Source organism: Mobula hypostoma, chromosome 1 (assembly GCF_963921235.1).
Source record: "Mobula hypostoma chromosome 1, sMobHyp1.1, whole genome shotgun sequence".
Lineage (NCBI taxonomy): Eukaryota > Metazoa > Chordata > Chondrichthyes > Myliobatiformes > Myliobatidae > Mobula > Mobula hypostoma.
Window position 1 is genome coordinate 31,661,773 of NC_086097.1, and position 16,046 is coordinate 31,677,818.

At 43.1% G+C, this 16,046-nt stretch overlaps 2 protein-coding genes across 2 annotated transcripts in view; one reads left to right on the forward strand and one right to left on the reverse strand.

The window, feature by feature from the left end:
- mthfd1b (methylenetetrahydrofolate dehydrogenase (NADP+ dependent) 1b) overlaps positions 1-11,679 on the reverse strand; it is an 83,050-nt gene extending 71,371 nt beyond the window's left edge. Inside the window, exon 1 of the mRNA XM_063045600.1 lies at positions 11,583-11,679. Within this exon, the coding sequence (XP_062901670.1) occupies positions 11,583-11,620 (38 nt within the window). The 5' untranslated portion in view covers positions 11,621-11,679. The remainder of the gene's footprint in view (positions 1-11,582) is intronic.
- The window catches only part of LOC134345245 (coiled-coil domain-containing protein 170-like), a 125,045-nt gene continuing 119,803 nt past the window's right edge, over positions 10,805-16,046 (forward strand). The window contains exon 1 of the mRNA XM_063045623.1: positions 10,805-10,937. Coding sequence (XP_062901693.1) covers positions 10,929-10,937 — 9 coding nt within the window. The 5' untranslated portion in view covers positions 10,805-10,928. The remainder of the gene's footprint in view (positions 10,938-16,046) is intronic.

Genomic DNA, 16,046 nt, shown 5'->3' on the forward strand with positions numbered 1-16,046 from the left:
AACCCCCTCCCCCCAAAACATTCTCTCTTCTCTCCCCTCCCATTGGGCAGAAGCCTGGAAGACCGTATCAAAAGGATTCTGCCCCATTGTTGTACAACTTGTTCCCCTCATATGATAAGATGGATCCTTAACCTCACCACCCAGCTCTGTATGGCTTTCACTGCCTACTTGCACTGCAGTTTCAAAGTCATAGTAAAATTTATTATCAAAGTATGTATACTTCACCATATACTACTTTAAAGTTCTTTTTTTGCAGGCATTTACAGGAAAATAAAGAAATGCAACAGAATTTATGAAAACTAGGTATAAATAAAGACTGACAAACAACCAATGTGCAAAAGAAGACAAATTGTGCAAGTCCTGCCAAAGGGTTTCAGCCTGAAACTTCAACTGTACTTTTTTCCATAGATGCTGCCTGGCCTGCTGAGTTCCTCCAGCATTTTGTGTGTTTTACTTGGATTTCCAGCGTCTGGAGATTTTCTCTTGTTTGTGGACAAATTGTGCAAGCATATAGTTCAGTGAGGTTTTGTTTGAATAACACTCAATAGAAGGTTTCTAGTATATAACTGGAAAAATACAGAACTGGTAGAGACGCTGTCTTGCTAAGCTACGTGACCCTGACACTTGGGCTTAGTAAAGTATCTGGTCTTGAGTTACAGAGCAAATAAGGTTACCCTTGGCTGACACTTACCCCCTGAGAGCATATGAAACAATATGGATCATTGCTTTGGAATGCAGGTCATTGGCTCTTGATGGTTGTTGGATTTCAATTTCACTAAATTCTCCAATATTCTTTTTAAACTGATACTAATTTTTTTTTCCAAATCCTCTTCTTCAAGCTTTTTTGTTTTGTTTGTGGGAGTATGCTCTTCATAAGTTAGCTCCTATATCCTTGTATAGAAACAAAGGGTTACTTCTCTGGCTGTGAAGATGTTCTGAACCATCTCAATGTTATGGAGACAATGTCTTATTTTAAGGTCTCTAACAGAATCAGGTTTCTTATCATTGCCTCTTATGATGTGAAATTTAAATAAATGAGTATGTTTGCAGATGACACAAAGGTTGGTGGAGTTGTTAGTATGCAGATCTGGGCTGAGAACCATTGAGATGGTTCTTTGTTTCTTTCTGTCACAAATGCTTTACAAGGCCAGCATTCCATACACCATTGTGATTGTTTTTCGCTGATAGTAGGTTTAATATCTTCTTGGTGCACTGCAAAGTATCTAAAACAGAGGCTGCACTATCTGAGCAATGTCAGCAAGATCAAGGAACTGACAGTAGACTTCAGGAAGGGGAATTCGGAAGAACATGCATCAATGCTCATCAGGGGTAACACAAGAGATTCTGCAGAAATCTGCTGGAAATCTTGAGCAACACACACACACAAGCTGGAAGAACTCAGGTCAGGCAGTACCTCTAGCTTTTTGTGTGTTGTAGTGGAAATGGTAAGCAGCTTCAAATTCCCATGTGTCAACATCTTGCAGGATCTATCCTGGTCCCAATATTGATGCAATGATGAGAAAGCAATGCCAGTGGTTCTACCTCATTAGGAGTTTGAGATTTACTTATGTATTATTACTACTATTTTCTTTTTTTATGTATATGCAGTTTGTTGCCTCTTGCACATTGGTTGTTTCTCTATCTTTGTCATATGGTGTTTTTCATTGATTCTATTGTGTTTCTTTGTACCCACTGTGAATGCCCAAAAGCAAAATCCATCATCAGGGACCTCCATCACCCAGGACAGGCTTGCTTCTCACTGCTGCCATTAGGAAGAAGGTACAAGAGCCTCAGACTAACACCACCAGCTTAAGGAACCATCAGGCTCTTGAACCAAAGGGGATAACTTCACTCAGTTTCACTTGCCTCATCACTGAGATGTTCTCATAACCTATGGGCTTATTTTCAAGGAACATCTCAAGTTCTTGAAATTCATTGCTTATTTAATTTTTTTTAATGTGCAGTTTGTCTTTTGCACACTGGCTGAATGCCCAAGTTGATGTGGTCTTTCATTGATTTGGTTATGATTATTATTCTGTTATAGACTTATTCAGTATGCCCACAAGAAAATCAATCTCAGTTGTATATGGTGACATGTATGTACTTTGACAATAAATTTACTTTGAAGTTTTGACCACTGAACTCTAGCTAATTTTATAGGTGAATGATAGAGAGTACCCTGACTGGTTGTATCGCAGCCCGTATGGATCCTCCAATGTATAGGATCGCAGAGGCTTCAGAGTATTGTAGATTAGTTGGCTCCATAATGGGGAAAGCCCTCCCCATCACTGAGGACATCTTCCAGAGGCAGTGCTCCAAGAAGGCAGCATCCATCACTAAGAACCCTCACCAGCCTTCTTCTCATTACTACCATTGAGGTTGGATAGGAACCTGAAGACACACATTCAACATTTTAGGAACAACTTTTTCCCTCTGCCATCAAATTTTTAAGTCCATGAACCCATTATTCCTGTAATTTAGACTATTAATTTAATTAGAAATTTATAGCAATTTTACCTCTTTGCACTGTACTGCTGCTGAAAAACAACAAATTTCATCACATATGCCAGTGATAATAAACCTGATTCTGAGTGCCCCACCACGTGGCCACAGAATTAGCTGTGGTCCCTGGAATAGTAACCATGTAAGAATCAGGATTAGCGATAATTAGGAAACTGAAAATGCTTTCCAATAAAATGAAAAACAGACCTGATGGTATTCGTGACCTGAAAATAAATCAACCATATGATTTCCTGATGAGATTTTAAACTAACATATGACTGTTTCTGCCTATTTACATTTTGGAAGATAAGCGACTGGCTGCCTTCTGCAGAGAATCCACACACAGAAGACACATTGTTATACTCTAGTTGGAGACTGATTCATGCCTCCTCCTGGGCACATACATATAGGGCCTTAGTTTAAGGTTTCATTTATCAGAAACAGGTTTTGTACAACTGCCTTATATGATGTGAAATTTGTTGCTTTGTCACAGCAGCACAATGCAATGCAAAGACCAGAATTTACTATAAATTACACAACAGAAATTATGAAATTACAAGAGGAATGGTAGCATTCATGTGTTCGCAGACTATTCAGAAATTTGGTGGCGGAGGAGGAGGAGCTTGAATCATTGAACGTGGGGGTTTGGGCTCCGGCACTCCCTGATGGCAGTAATAACAGGCATGTACCAGATGGCAAGGGTCCTTAGTGATTCATAGCACATTCTTGAGGCACTATCACTTTAAGACTCCTTGATGGTGGGGAGGATTGTGCCTGTAACAGAGCTGGCTGAGTCTACAACACTCCGCAGTCTCTTGCAATCCTGTGCATTGCAACTGCCATACCAGAGATACATCGCTGGAAATTTGGAAGCATCTTTGGTGATATACCAAATCTCGTCATAGTTCTAGTGAATTAGAGCTGCTGTGTGCCTTATTCGTGACTGCATCAAAGTGTTGGGGGCAGGATAGGTCCTTCATGATATTGACGCAGAAGCAGAATTAGGCCATTCAGCCCATCCTGTCTACTCTATCATTCCACCATGGCTCTATTATCCCTTTCAATCCCGTTCTTTTGCCTTCTCCCTAAAACCTTTGACACCCTTATTAACAAAGACCCCATCAACCTCCGCTTTAAACATACCCAGTGACTCGGCTCCCACAGCCATCTGTAACAATCAGTTCCACAGATTCACCACCCTCTGGCTAAAGAAATTCTCTCCTTATCTCTTTTCTAAAGGGACTTTTTTTCTATTCTGAGGCCGTGCCCTCTGGTCCTAGACTCCCCCATTGTAAGAAACCATCTCTCCACATGCACTCTATCTAGGCTCTTCAATATTCAACAGGTTTCAATGAGATCACCCCTCACTGTTCTAAACTCCAATGAGTACAGGCCCAGAGCCATCAAACACTCCTCACACATTTACCCTTTCACTCACAGAATCATTCTCGTGACCCTCCTCTGGATCCTCACCAAAGCCAGCATATTCTTTCTTAGATAAGGGGCTGAAAATTGATCACAATACTCCCAGTCCAGTCTGGCCACAAAGCCATTAATTCCATCATCCAAATCATTGACATATAACGTAAAAACAATCGGTCCCAACATCGACCTCTGCAGTACACCACTAGCCATTGGCAGCCAACCGGGAAAGACCCCCATTATTCCCGCTCTGTCTCCTGCCAACAGCCAATCTCCTATGCATGCTAATATCTTTCCTGTAATATCATAGGCTCCTACCTTGTTTACAGCTTCAAGTGCAGCACCTTGTCAAAGACATTTGAAAATCCAAGTATGCATCTAATGACTCTCCTTTGAATACCCTGTGTTATTTCCTCAAAGAATTCTAATACATTTGTCAGACAAGACTTCCTCTTAAGGATGAGATCTACAGTGGATGTGATCTACATGGATTTTAGTAAGGCATTTGACAGGGTTCCACACAGTAGGCTTATTCAGAAAATCAGAAGGCATGGGATCCAGGGAAGTTTGGCCAGGTAGATTCAGAATTGGCTTGCCTGCAAAAAGCAGAGGGTTGTGGTGGAGGGAGAGGGAGTACATTTGGATTGGAGGGTTGTGACTAGTGGTGTCCCATAAGGATCGGTTCTGGGTCCTCTACTTTTCTTGATTTTTATTAACGACTTGGATGTGGGGGTAGAAGGATGGGTTGGCAAGTTTGCAGATGACACAAAGGTTAGTGGTGTTGTGGATAGTGTAGAGGATTGTCGAAGATTGCAGATACACATTGATAGGATGCAGAAGTGAGCTGAGAAGTAGCAGATGGAGTTCAACCCAGAGAAGTGTGAGCTGGAAGGACAAACTCCAAGGCAGAGTACAAAATAAATGGCAGGATATTTGGTAGTGTGGAGGAGCAGAGGGATCTGGGGGTACATGTCCATAGATCCATGAAAGTTGCCCCACAGGTAGATAGGATAATTAAGAAAGCTTATGGGGTGTTAGCTTTCTTTCTTTTTTTTTGACGTTTATGTGCAATTGTAATTCCACTATATTAAACTAAATAATGATAATAGTTGTTATAAAAAATATTAATAATAGTGGTTGAATACTAATTTCCATGTATCTCTTCTGGTCCATTTCTTTCTGGTCCAAAATTTCCCCAGATCTTTTCTTTACTTGTATTAATTCCACATTTTCCAAAAAAAAACCAGTAAACATTCAAGCCAAGGGTGCTTATGTTAACACTATTACTATGTTGGTGAGACAAACAGTATAAACCATTCGGAGAGTCATCTAAAGTCTGCTCGCTCTGGGGTTATAAATTCAATCCATTTATTCCAAATTTGATAAAAATTTTTCCTTTTGAATTCTCAGAGTGTAGGTTATTTCCATTTTAAATATTTCCAAAATGATGGGGTGTTAGCTCTCATAAGTTGAGGGACAGAGTTTAAGTGTCGCGAGGTAATGATGCAGCTCGATAAAATTCTGGTTAGGCCACACTTGGAATACTGTGTCCAGTTCTGGTCACCTCACTCAGGAAGGATATGGAACGATTGGAAAGGGTACAGAGGAGATTTACCAGGATGCTGCCTGGTTTAGAGAGTATGAATTATGATCAGAGATTAAGGGAGCTAGGGCTTTACTCTTTGGAGAGAAGGAGGATAAGAGGAGACATGATAGAGGTATACAAGATATTGTAAGGCAGCCAACATAATTAAAGACCCTACACACCCCAAACATTTCCTCTTCTTCCATTCCCCCCTCAAAAAAAAAGGCAGAAGGTACATAGGACATACCATCAGACTCAAGGATAGGTTCTTTCCCATTTTTTAAGACTTCCAATGGTCTCCTGGTACAGCAAGATGCCGCAATGACATCACAATCTGCCTTGAACCTTATTGTCTACCTGCACTGCACTTCCTGTGTAACTGCAACACTTTATTCTGCATTGTTAGTTTTCCCTTAGACAATGCACTGATGTAATGAAACCATCTGCATGAACGGTGTGCAAGATGGTACAAACGTCAATAATAAACCATTTTACCTCCACCTGACTCCTCCCCCTCTGAAGGACGCACTTTCCCTGTAACTGTAACGCTATCCTGCGCTCTTTTTTTATTGTTTTGACCTTGAACTAACTCAACTCATTGTTGTAATGGAATGAAAAGCAATGGGAGAATTCATTGAGGGGTTAGCATTGGAAAGGGTGAACAACTTCAAGTTCCTGGGCATCAAAATCACTTAAATATCTTTTTGCTGGTCATATTGATTTTGGTTGGGCTGCATTTAAAATATGAGTACAAGACACAACCTCCATATTCTGAGTATCTTTTGAAAGTTTACACTGCAGCAATCTCCGCTCCCAACACACAGCCATAGCAGGGTGATGCTGGAATGACTCCGAGGTCACAATGATTCGATTATAAGTCAGCTGATATAAAATATATACAACTGTTGAACATTGAGCTCAATAAAATCTTTACTGTATGGATCCCTTGCAGGATGGGAACCCAGGCAATATAAACTAGCCTCAAACTAGTCCTGGCATTTCAACTTTCACCTCCCTTCACCTGGAATAAACCCAAATGTTCTGATCCACAACTTCAACAATCTTCACTTAATAGTCCCCTGTAAAACACAGCACACATTAACAGCCATGTAAAATAAAAATGCTGATACTCCTCAGCTGCATCTGCGTGAAAAGAAGCTGAATTAACACTTCAGGTCAAAGACCCCTTTGTCAGGAAAAAACCAAGGAAAGTCAGTGTGGCTTTGTGAGGGGGAATCCCCATCCGGGTGAGTTTGATCAGATAATAAAGGAGACTGATAAATGCAGGGTAATAGATGTTGTTTATTTGGACTTGACAGTCCTGAACAGTAGTTTGGTCTACATGGGATTCAAGGCAAGCTGGCTAAATGTATCCAAAGCTGCCTTGAAGATAGAGAGAGGGGGTAATGGTGGAAGAATGGTTTCCTCATTGAAAGTCTGTGTCTGTACACTGGAATGATCAGTGCCTGGATCTTTGCTGTTTACGATATATACTAACAATTTGGATATTAAACAGGAATTATCATTAGTAGGTAGAGTGTATCAATTATAGAACAGTACAGGCCCTGTGGCTCACTATGTTGTGCTGACTATTTAACCCATTATAACGCTTCCCTCCCACATAGCCCTCCATTTTTCTTACATGTCCTTAAATGTCCCTAAATATCTGCCCCTACCACCCTATACATTTATAATGTTCTATACATTTACCACTCTGTTAAAGATCTTATGACATCAACCCCAAAACTTTTCCCGAACTTAAAGATATGCCCCTTTGTATTAGCCATTTTTGCCCCTGGAAAAAGTCTCTGCTTTCCACTCTATGTATTCTATTTATCACCTTGTACACCTCTATCAAGTTGCATCTCATCCTCCTTTGCTCCAAAGAGAAAAGCCCTAGCTCACTCAGATCATCTTCATCAGACATACTTTCTAATCCAGGCAGCATCCTCATAAACCTCCTCTGCACTCTCTCTAAAGCTTCATTGTCCTTCCTATAATGAAGCAACCAGAAATGAACACGTGTGGTCGAACGAGGATTATATAGAGCTGCAACATTACCTCACAGCTCTTGAACTCAATCTGCTGACTAATACAGGCCAGCATAAGTTCTTAACCACCTGATCAACTTGGACCCCAAGATCTTCTTGCTGCTCCATAATGCTAAGAATCCTGCCCTTAACCTTGCATTCGCCCTTCAAGTTCAAAGTGAAACACTTCACACTTTTCTGTATTGAAAGTTACGTGGACAACATAAAGATTGGTGTTGTGGATAGCAAGGAAGGCTGTCTACAACAGCAGGATAGAGACCAGAAGTAAAATTGGGCAGAAAAGTGGCAAATAGAAGTTAATGCCAGCAAGTGCAAAGTTGTGCATTTTGGCAAGTCAAATATGGGTATGATATATACAATAATTGATAGCACATCAGAAAAATTGATGAACAAAGGGACTTAAGGTTCAAGCCTATAGTTTTCTGAAAGAGGCAACAAAGGCATTGTGCATTAAAGCATATTGTGTACAGGTCTGGTCACCTACATACAGGAAAGATCACCAAGATTAGAAGAGTACAGATTAATTTTTCAAGGATGTTGCCAGGATTTGAAAACCTGAGTAAGTCAGGACTTTATTCCCTAGAGATTAGGTAAATGAGGAAAAATTTGACAGAGGTATATAAAATTATTAGTGGTGTTGGTAGTATAAACACAAGCAGGCTTTTTTCTACTGAGGTTGGGTGAGACTAGAAATAGAGTTAAGGGTGAAGGGTGAAGGGTGAAATGTTTAAGGGAATCACGAGGGGGAACTTCAATTAGATGATGGCGTGAGTGTGGACTGAGCTGTCAACAAAATGGAGAATGTGAGTTCAATTGTAATATTAAAGAGAAGTTTCAAAAGTACATGGATGGGAAGGACATGGAGGGCTATGGTTTGGGTGCATGTTTATGGGCAGAACAAGTAGGTATGGACTAGATGGGCCAAAGGGACTGTTCCTGCACTGTAGTGCTTTATGACTCTTAAGATAAACAAGGTGCTGGAGAAGGCGTACAGCATGGGTCACGACACAGACTACAAGAGTTCGCACATTATGTTGAAACTTGTCAACATTGGTCAGGATACACAAAATATTGTTTGCAGTTCTGATCACCACACTATAGGAAATAATGATGGTGCTGGCGAAAGTGCAGAGGAAATTCATTTGGATGTTGACTGGATTAGAGACAGGATAGGCTGGGCTTGCTTTCTCCCCCACCCAAGAGACTGAGAGGTGTCATGGTAGAAGTACTGTTTATAAAATTATGGGAAGCATAGATGGGTAGATACATTTACCCATGATATAAGCATCAAAAACAAGAAGGGAGAAGAAAGATTTTAAAGGGAATCTGAGGAGTGTTTACTCGGAGTAAACACATCATGTCTTAATTCTGCTTCTATGTCTGACAGTATCATGGTCTCATGGAATGGCCTGTCTAGTGGTGTACTACTATGTTGTTGATTGCAGCTAACTCAGGAACGCTGAGAGTTAAGTCACAGTTTTATTTCCAAGCTTGATATCTTTTTTTTTAAAAATAGGGAAATCTATAAAAACCAGAGTGATGGAGATCATGCAGGAAAGTGGAGTTGAGGAAAACAGCAGATGGGCTTTGATCTTTGATTTTGTTAAGGGTTTATAAAGCACTGGTGAGGCCTCACTGGGAAGTATTATGAGCAGTCTGGGGCTCCTTATCTTAGGAAGGATGTACTGACACTGGAAAAGGTTCAAAGGAGGTTCACGAAAATGATTCTGCATTGAACAGCTTGTCATATGAAGAGACTTTGATGGCTTTGGGTCTCTAATCACTGGAATTCATATGAATGAGGGTGACCTAATTAAAACTTACTGAAAGGTGAAAGGCCTTGATAGAGCGGATGAGTTGAAGATGTCTCCTATGGAGGGAGAATCCAGGACCATAGGACATAGCCTCAGCATAGAGGGGTGTCCTTTTAGAACAGAAATGAGGAGGAATTTCTTTAGCATGAGAATGGTGAATCTGTGGAATTTGTTGCCACAGGCAGCTGTGGAGGCCAAGTCTTTATGTATATTTAAGACAGAGGCTGATAGATTCTTGATTGATCCACGCTTGAAGGGAATGGGGAGAAGGCAGGAGATTAGTACTGAGCAGAAAATTGGATCAGCCATGATGAAATGGCAGAGCAGACTCAATAGGCCAAACGGTCCAATTCTGTTCTTATATCTTATGGACTATACACAATCTCCTCTCCCTTCACACCTTCAATCTAGGAGAAGATTTAAAAGGGACAACTTTTTCCATACAGAAAGCAGTGGTACATAGAACAATCTGCCAGAGGAAGAGGTGAAACTGATTACAACTGCAATGTTTAAAAGGCATTTGGACAGATAAATAGATAGGAAAGGCTTAGTGAGACTATGGGCCAATCACATGGCAAATGGGACAGCTCAGTAGCGTATTGGATCAGAATGGATGACTTGGGCTGAAGGGCCTACCTCCCGTGCTGTATTGTCCCTTTTTCTTATGCTCGAAGATAACTATCTCCTTCTCTCAAGTCAAACCTGTTCCAGGAAAGCTAGTCCAGTCCTGTTGATTTATCAACAAGAGCTACAGTCTGGTTCCGAGTCAGATACTCTCTTCTGGAGTGGCCCAATTGTCTGCCTGAACCTTATGGAAGGCACAACTCTGCCCTACAATCCTCCTTTCTCTTTACTGCCATTCACAATGTACCTGCTGTACATTCTCTACTAAATTCTCTTTCACTGAAAGCCAATTGCTCAGTCTCATCTCCAGCCTACACATCCCTAACCACACCACTTTTTAAACCCATCACAGGACCCCATCTTTAACTTGCGATCTCCTTTCCCTAGTTCTGCAATTTACTCATGGAAGAAGGGCAGGCTACTTGGCCTTTGAACTTGCTCCACCATTCATAAAGATAACATTCTGATTGTAATCTCAGCTCTGCAATACAGTATACTTGTAACACTTCACACATCATTTCCTCATTTATCAAGAATCTATTCACCTTTGCCTTAATAGTATTCACTGATTATGTTTCAATTTTGAAAACTTATGGCTACCAAACCAAAAGTTTCCTCATCTTAAATGGAAAAGTTCTTATTTTTTTATACAATGAAAGCCATTCCTAGATTCCCTCACAAGAAAATTTACTATGAATTTGAATTAAACAACCACATCACATGAGATTCTGCAGTTGCTGTAAATCTAGAGCAACACACAAGTGTTGAAGGAACTCAGCAGGTCAAGTAGCATCTATGGAGGGAAAAAAGTCAATCCCGATGAAGGCTCTCAGTCTGAAACATTGACATTTTATTTTGTTAGCTGAGATCCTCAAGCATTTTGTGCGTGTTGGTTTTCACTTCCAATCTGTCAGTACTCCTCAGGATCATATGCTTCAGGTAAGTACTCTTATCCTTGTTCTGAACTCTAGCTTGGTCTCTCCTTAGATGGCAACCTGTCAATTCCAGGTAATTAACTAGTAAACTTTTCTGCACACCAGTCCTTAATGAATCCTTGGCATTCAAATCCCCGGCATTGAACATTAACATTCTGTTACTGCTACTCTTCTGGTCTGTCTGCGTTGAAGGAGCCAGTTCTCTGAAGCCACCCCACTCACAGCACCAAGTCCCGCGGGTGGGTGATAGGGAGCACGCTCGCTGCGGGCGGGGGGAAGGATCGGGCCCGAAGGCCGAGGCGCGCATGAAGGGGGGGGGTGCGTGCACGTGGGGTGGGCGCGCACACGCGCAGTGGAATAGGCGTGCATCGCCGGGAGCTTCGCGAGGGACACGCGCATAGGTGGTTGATTGGCGAATAGGAGAAGGGGCTGGCGGCAGTGATAGGACGCGCCCCCTCCCTCAGCACACAGATCGCGGACCTGGCGCCGTCAATCAGCACCGCGGGGACTCGGCGACCTCCACGTGTGAGAGAAAGAGCGCGGGCGCAGTTTAAACCCTCCGCCGTTGAAAACTCCAGTTCGAACTATAGCGAGGGGGAGGGGGAATGAGTCGCGCATGACCCCACGGCCCCTCGCGACGAACACTTACGCCGCCAATTCTTTGCCGCTCAGCACCGAGGCCTCCATTGCCGCCCGAGCAACCCGCCACTGAGCGATCACACTAATTGGGAGGGGACAAGGGAGAGGGGGACTGCTGCCTGCACCGAGGTTGACCAATCACAATCCAGCCACCCACCCGTTCCGACCAATCAAGTGTTAGCTTGTGCGTGGTGCCCTCCCCACCCAGTGGCTGTGCTCGACCCGCCCGTCCGTCCATAAACCAACTAATGAACGTCCAGCCCCATTCGGCCCAATGCATCCATTCCGATCCAATAGTCTATTGAGCTGGACCCATTTGCCATGCGATTGGCCCATTATCTCACAAATCAAGGACCTATCAATCTCCGCTTTAACTATGCCCAATAATTTGCCTCTATAGATGCAGAGCCGTTAAACTCTGTCTGTATCTCGTTTTACGGCGGTTGGCATCCAGCTTAGCTGTTAAACTCTTCTCACATGTAAACCATTTCATTCTGAATTGAATTGAGCTTCTTACATCCTTCATATACATGAGGAGTAAAAATCTTTATGTTACATCTCTGTCAAAATGTGAAAAGTGCAATTTATAGTAATTTATAATAAATATTATGTACAACAGGACAGTCAATATAACATAGAAGTATAATTGTATCAGCATGAATTAATCAGTCTGATGGCTTGGTGGAAGAAGTTGTCCCATTGGTCCTGGTTGGAAAAAATGTTCTCAATGTCACCCTCACCCTGATGGCCAGCTTCGTGTGTGGCTGCATCAGGTTGTGTGTAGAACCCAGATATGTGGGCACCAAGTAGCATCATGTGCCCAAGTTCTACCTGTTGTCCTGGCTACGAAGGATGGGCCTGGCCCCACTACCACGCAACGCCCCAGTCAGCTGGTCGTTGCCGCCATACCTGTCCTTCGTAGAAAAGTTCTTCCAGGACAACGCCTTTGACCACAGGGCCATCAGGCAGTGGTCGGCATGAAATGTCCTGCAGGCACTGCAGGAGAAGGACGTGATGGACACAGTGGGGTGGATCCCTGTGCAGACCGTCCAGTTCATCTGGCAAAATGCCTCATCCCCAGACCTCACCAACAGGCACCAAGGCCTCGCCTGGTTGGCGGTGAGAGGGGCCCTCCCAGTCAGATCCCTCCTGTATGCCTGGAATGTCGTCTCCACACCCCGCTGCCCACAGGAGGACTGCAGTGAGGAGGAGTCTGTCTGTGACCCACCTCTTTGCACACTGTGGGTTCACAGAGAAGGTGTGGAGGAGGATGGATGGGCTAGTGTCACGTTCCATCCCCAGCAGCTGCGTAACAGAGGACTCTCTGATCTACAGGCTGGTGCAGGGGACGCACACAGAGACCAACATTCGGTGCTGCTGTCAGATCATCAACTCGGTGAAAGACGCTCTTTGGTCGTCCTGAAACTTGATGATCTACCAGCACATGGAGATGTCAGTGGGAGAATGCTGCCAACTGGCACATTCTTGGCTGCAGGAGTACGTGCTGAGGGACGCACTGAAAATTGGTGCAACCACCTCAAGGGCCCGATGGGGAAGGACCGCGGTTTAGGGTTCTTCTCTGGCGGGAGTGGGAGGGGTCGGGTGGCGGGGTGTATACCCCTCAACAATGGTGTGGAAAGGTGAAACAACAGAGTGCCACGTGGCTGGCTAGAAGTGTGGAAATGTATAGACCATAATGGAAACACCTGTAAAGGATTGAGAGTCATTGAATGGTTTATTGCACATAAACTTAATTTTTGAATAAGGTATATTTTGATATATTAAAAAAATTGGTCCTGGCCTTTATGCTACGGTACTGTTTCCCAGATGATAGCAGCTGGAACAGTTTGTGGTTGGGGTGACTTGGGATGCCAATGATCCTTCAAGCCCTTTTTACACACCTGTCTTTGTAAATGTCCTGAATCATGGGAAGCTGACAACTACAGATGCGCTGGGCTGTCTGCACCACTCTCTGCAGAGTCCTGCGACTAAAGGAGGTACAGTTTCCATACCAGGCAGTGATGCAGCCAGTCAGGATGCTCTCAATTTTGCCCCTGTAGAAAGTTCTTAGGATTTGGGGGCTCATACCAAACTTCTTCAACGGTTTGAGGTGAAAGAGGCACTGTTATGCCTTTTCCACCACATAGCTGGTATGTACAGACCACGTGAAATCCTCAGTGATGTTTATGTCAAGGAACTTAAAGCTGTTCACCCTCTCAACCCCAGATCCATTGATGTCAATAGGGGTTAGCCAGTCGCCATTCCTCCTGTAGTCCACAACCAGCTCCTTTGTTTTTGCAACATTGAGGGAGAGGTTGTTTTCTTGACACCACTGTATCAAGGTGATGACTTCTTCTCTGTAGGCTGCCTCATTATTATTTGAGATTAGGCCAATCAGTGTAGTGTTGTCAGCAAATTTAATTAGCAGATTGGAGCTATGGGTGGCAGCACAGTCATGGGTAGGCAGAGAGTAAAGGAGGGGGCTTAGTACACAGCCCTGAGGGGCATCTGTGTTGAGGGTCAGAGGGACAGAGGTTGAGGGAGGCCACTCTTACCTCTTGCTGGCAATCTGACAGGAAGTCCAGGATCCAGCTACACAAGGCAGGATGGATCATTCTTATGCACTTCCTCTGGACCCTCTCCAATACCAGCACATATGGAACCTAAACTTTTCACAATGCTCCAAATGTGGTCTTTCCAATGTCTTATCAGTGTCACATTTTAGCTTTTATATGCTAGTCCTCTCGAAATGAATGGAAAGGAACAGAACACGTACTCGAGCAAGCTCAACTACTGAGGCTGGAATGACCTTTACTCTGAAACGTAGGTTGTAGGCAGCAACAATCTCCCCAGGATCTTTGTTGGAGGTATGAGAATACAATAAATAACTAAAACAAACCTACAAAATTGGCCAAATGTGAATTACTGTGTGGAGCCTGGCCTGCCCTTGTTATTGATGCTTTTTTTTGTGTGTATGTAACTGGGAGAGCAGATGATACCTTCATTTATTGTGTCACCTGGAGATCTTTAGTTTGTGTACCTGAGGAAGATCTCTCAGGTATAACACCTATCTGAGTAAGAAAGACAAAGGTGTTCAGCAAGACTTGTTTCTGTATCTCGTAAGAACATAGATTTATTTGAAAGGCAGTGGAATCTCAGAGTCGGAGGCCTGTGCAAGTCTGAAGTTCAGGATCCCATGATCAATTATTCCTGGGGTCCATACCAAAGGTCAAGGCCCAATGGCCGAAGCCCTGGGTTGACATGTCTGGAAGTTAGAGGCCTAATGTCTGTGAGGCAGCCTGTCTGGAGTTAGAGGCTTGACTGTGTGTGTGTGTGTTTGTGTGTGTGTGTGTGGTTGGGAGGGAGGAAAGGGGCACGTTTTTGCTGTTGTTATTATTGTTACTTGTGTTGTTCTGCTGAACCTTGTGGGCATGGTATGTTGGCGCTGGAATGTCTGGCAACTCTCGCTGGTTGCCCCCAGCACATCCTAAGGTTGAGTTGGTTGTTAATGTAAATGACACATTTTACTGTATGTTTTCCCTTATCTATGTCTGGTTTAAAGTTCAAAGAAAATTTATTTCAAAGTACATATATGTCACCGTATATAACCCTGAGATTCATTTTCTTGTAGGCATATTCAATAAATTCATTATAGAATAATAACCATAATAGAATCAATGAAAGACTATACCAGCTTAGGCATTCAACCAGTGCAGAAGACAACAAACTGGGCAAATAAATAATAATAAGCAATAAATATCAAGAATGTAAGATGAAAAGTCCTTGTAAGTGAGTCTATAACGTTGTGGGAGCATTTCAGTGTTGGGGTAAGTGAAGCTGAGTGAAGAGCCTTTGGTTCAAGAGCCCAATGGTTGAGGGGTCATAACTTTTATTGAATTGGTGGTGTGAGTGCTGAGACTCCTGTACCTTCTCCCTGATGGCAGTAGCGAGAAGAGAGCATGGCCTGGGTGGTGGGGATCCCTGATGATGGATGCTGCTTCCCTGTGATAGCGCTCTGTGTAGGTATGGTCTCACCAATTTAAAGGAGGCTGCACTGGCCACCACCTTTGATTCTGCCAGCAACAGTGGTCTCATCAGCAAACTTAAATATGGCATTGGAGCTGCACTGAGCCACACAGTCACAACTATAAAGTGAGTAGAGCAGAGGGCTACGTACACAGCCTTCTGCTGCACCTGTGCTGATGGGAGGAGGAGATGTTGTTGCTAATCCATAAAAAAAGGCACTGATGGTAGATGACAAAGTTTTGTGGACAGCTTGCAGAAAAATTGCTGGATAAACATCTTCTGAACTGCTTAGTAAGTTTTAATCCAGTCTTACTTTTTGGCGTTCTTTGTACAGACTAAGCTGACCATGCAAAGATTCTCGCACGCCCAAGTTGCCCATGCAAAATTTGTTTTTCAGTGATGCTTTGCCGTATGTGTACATCTCCAGTCACCTTCACCTGGTGCTTCT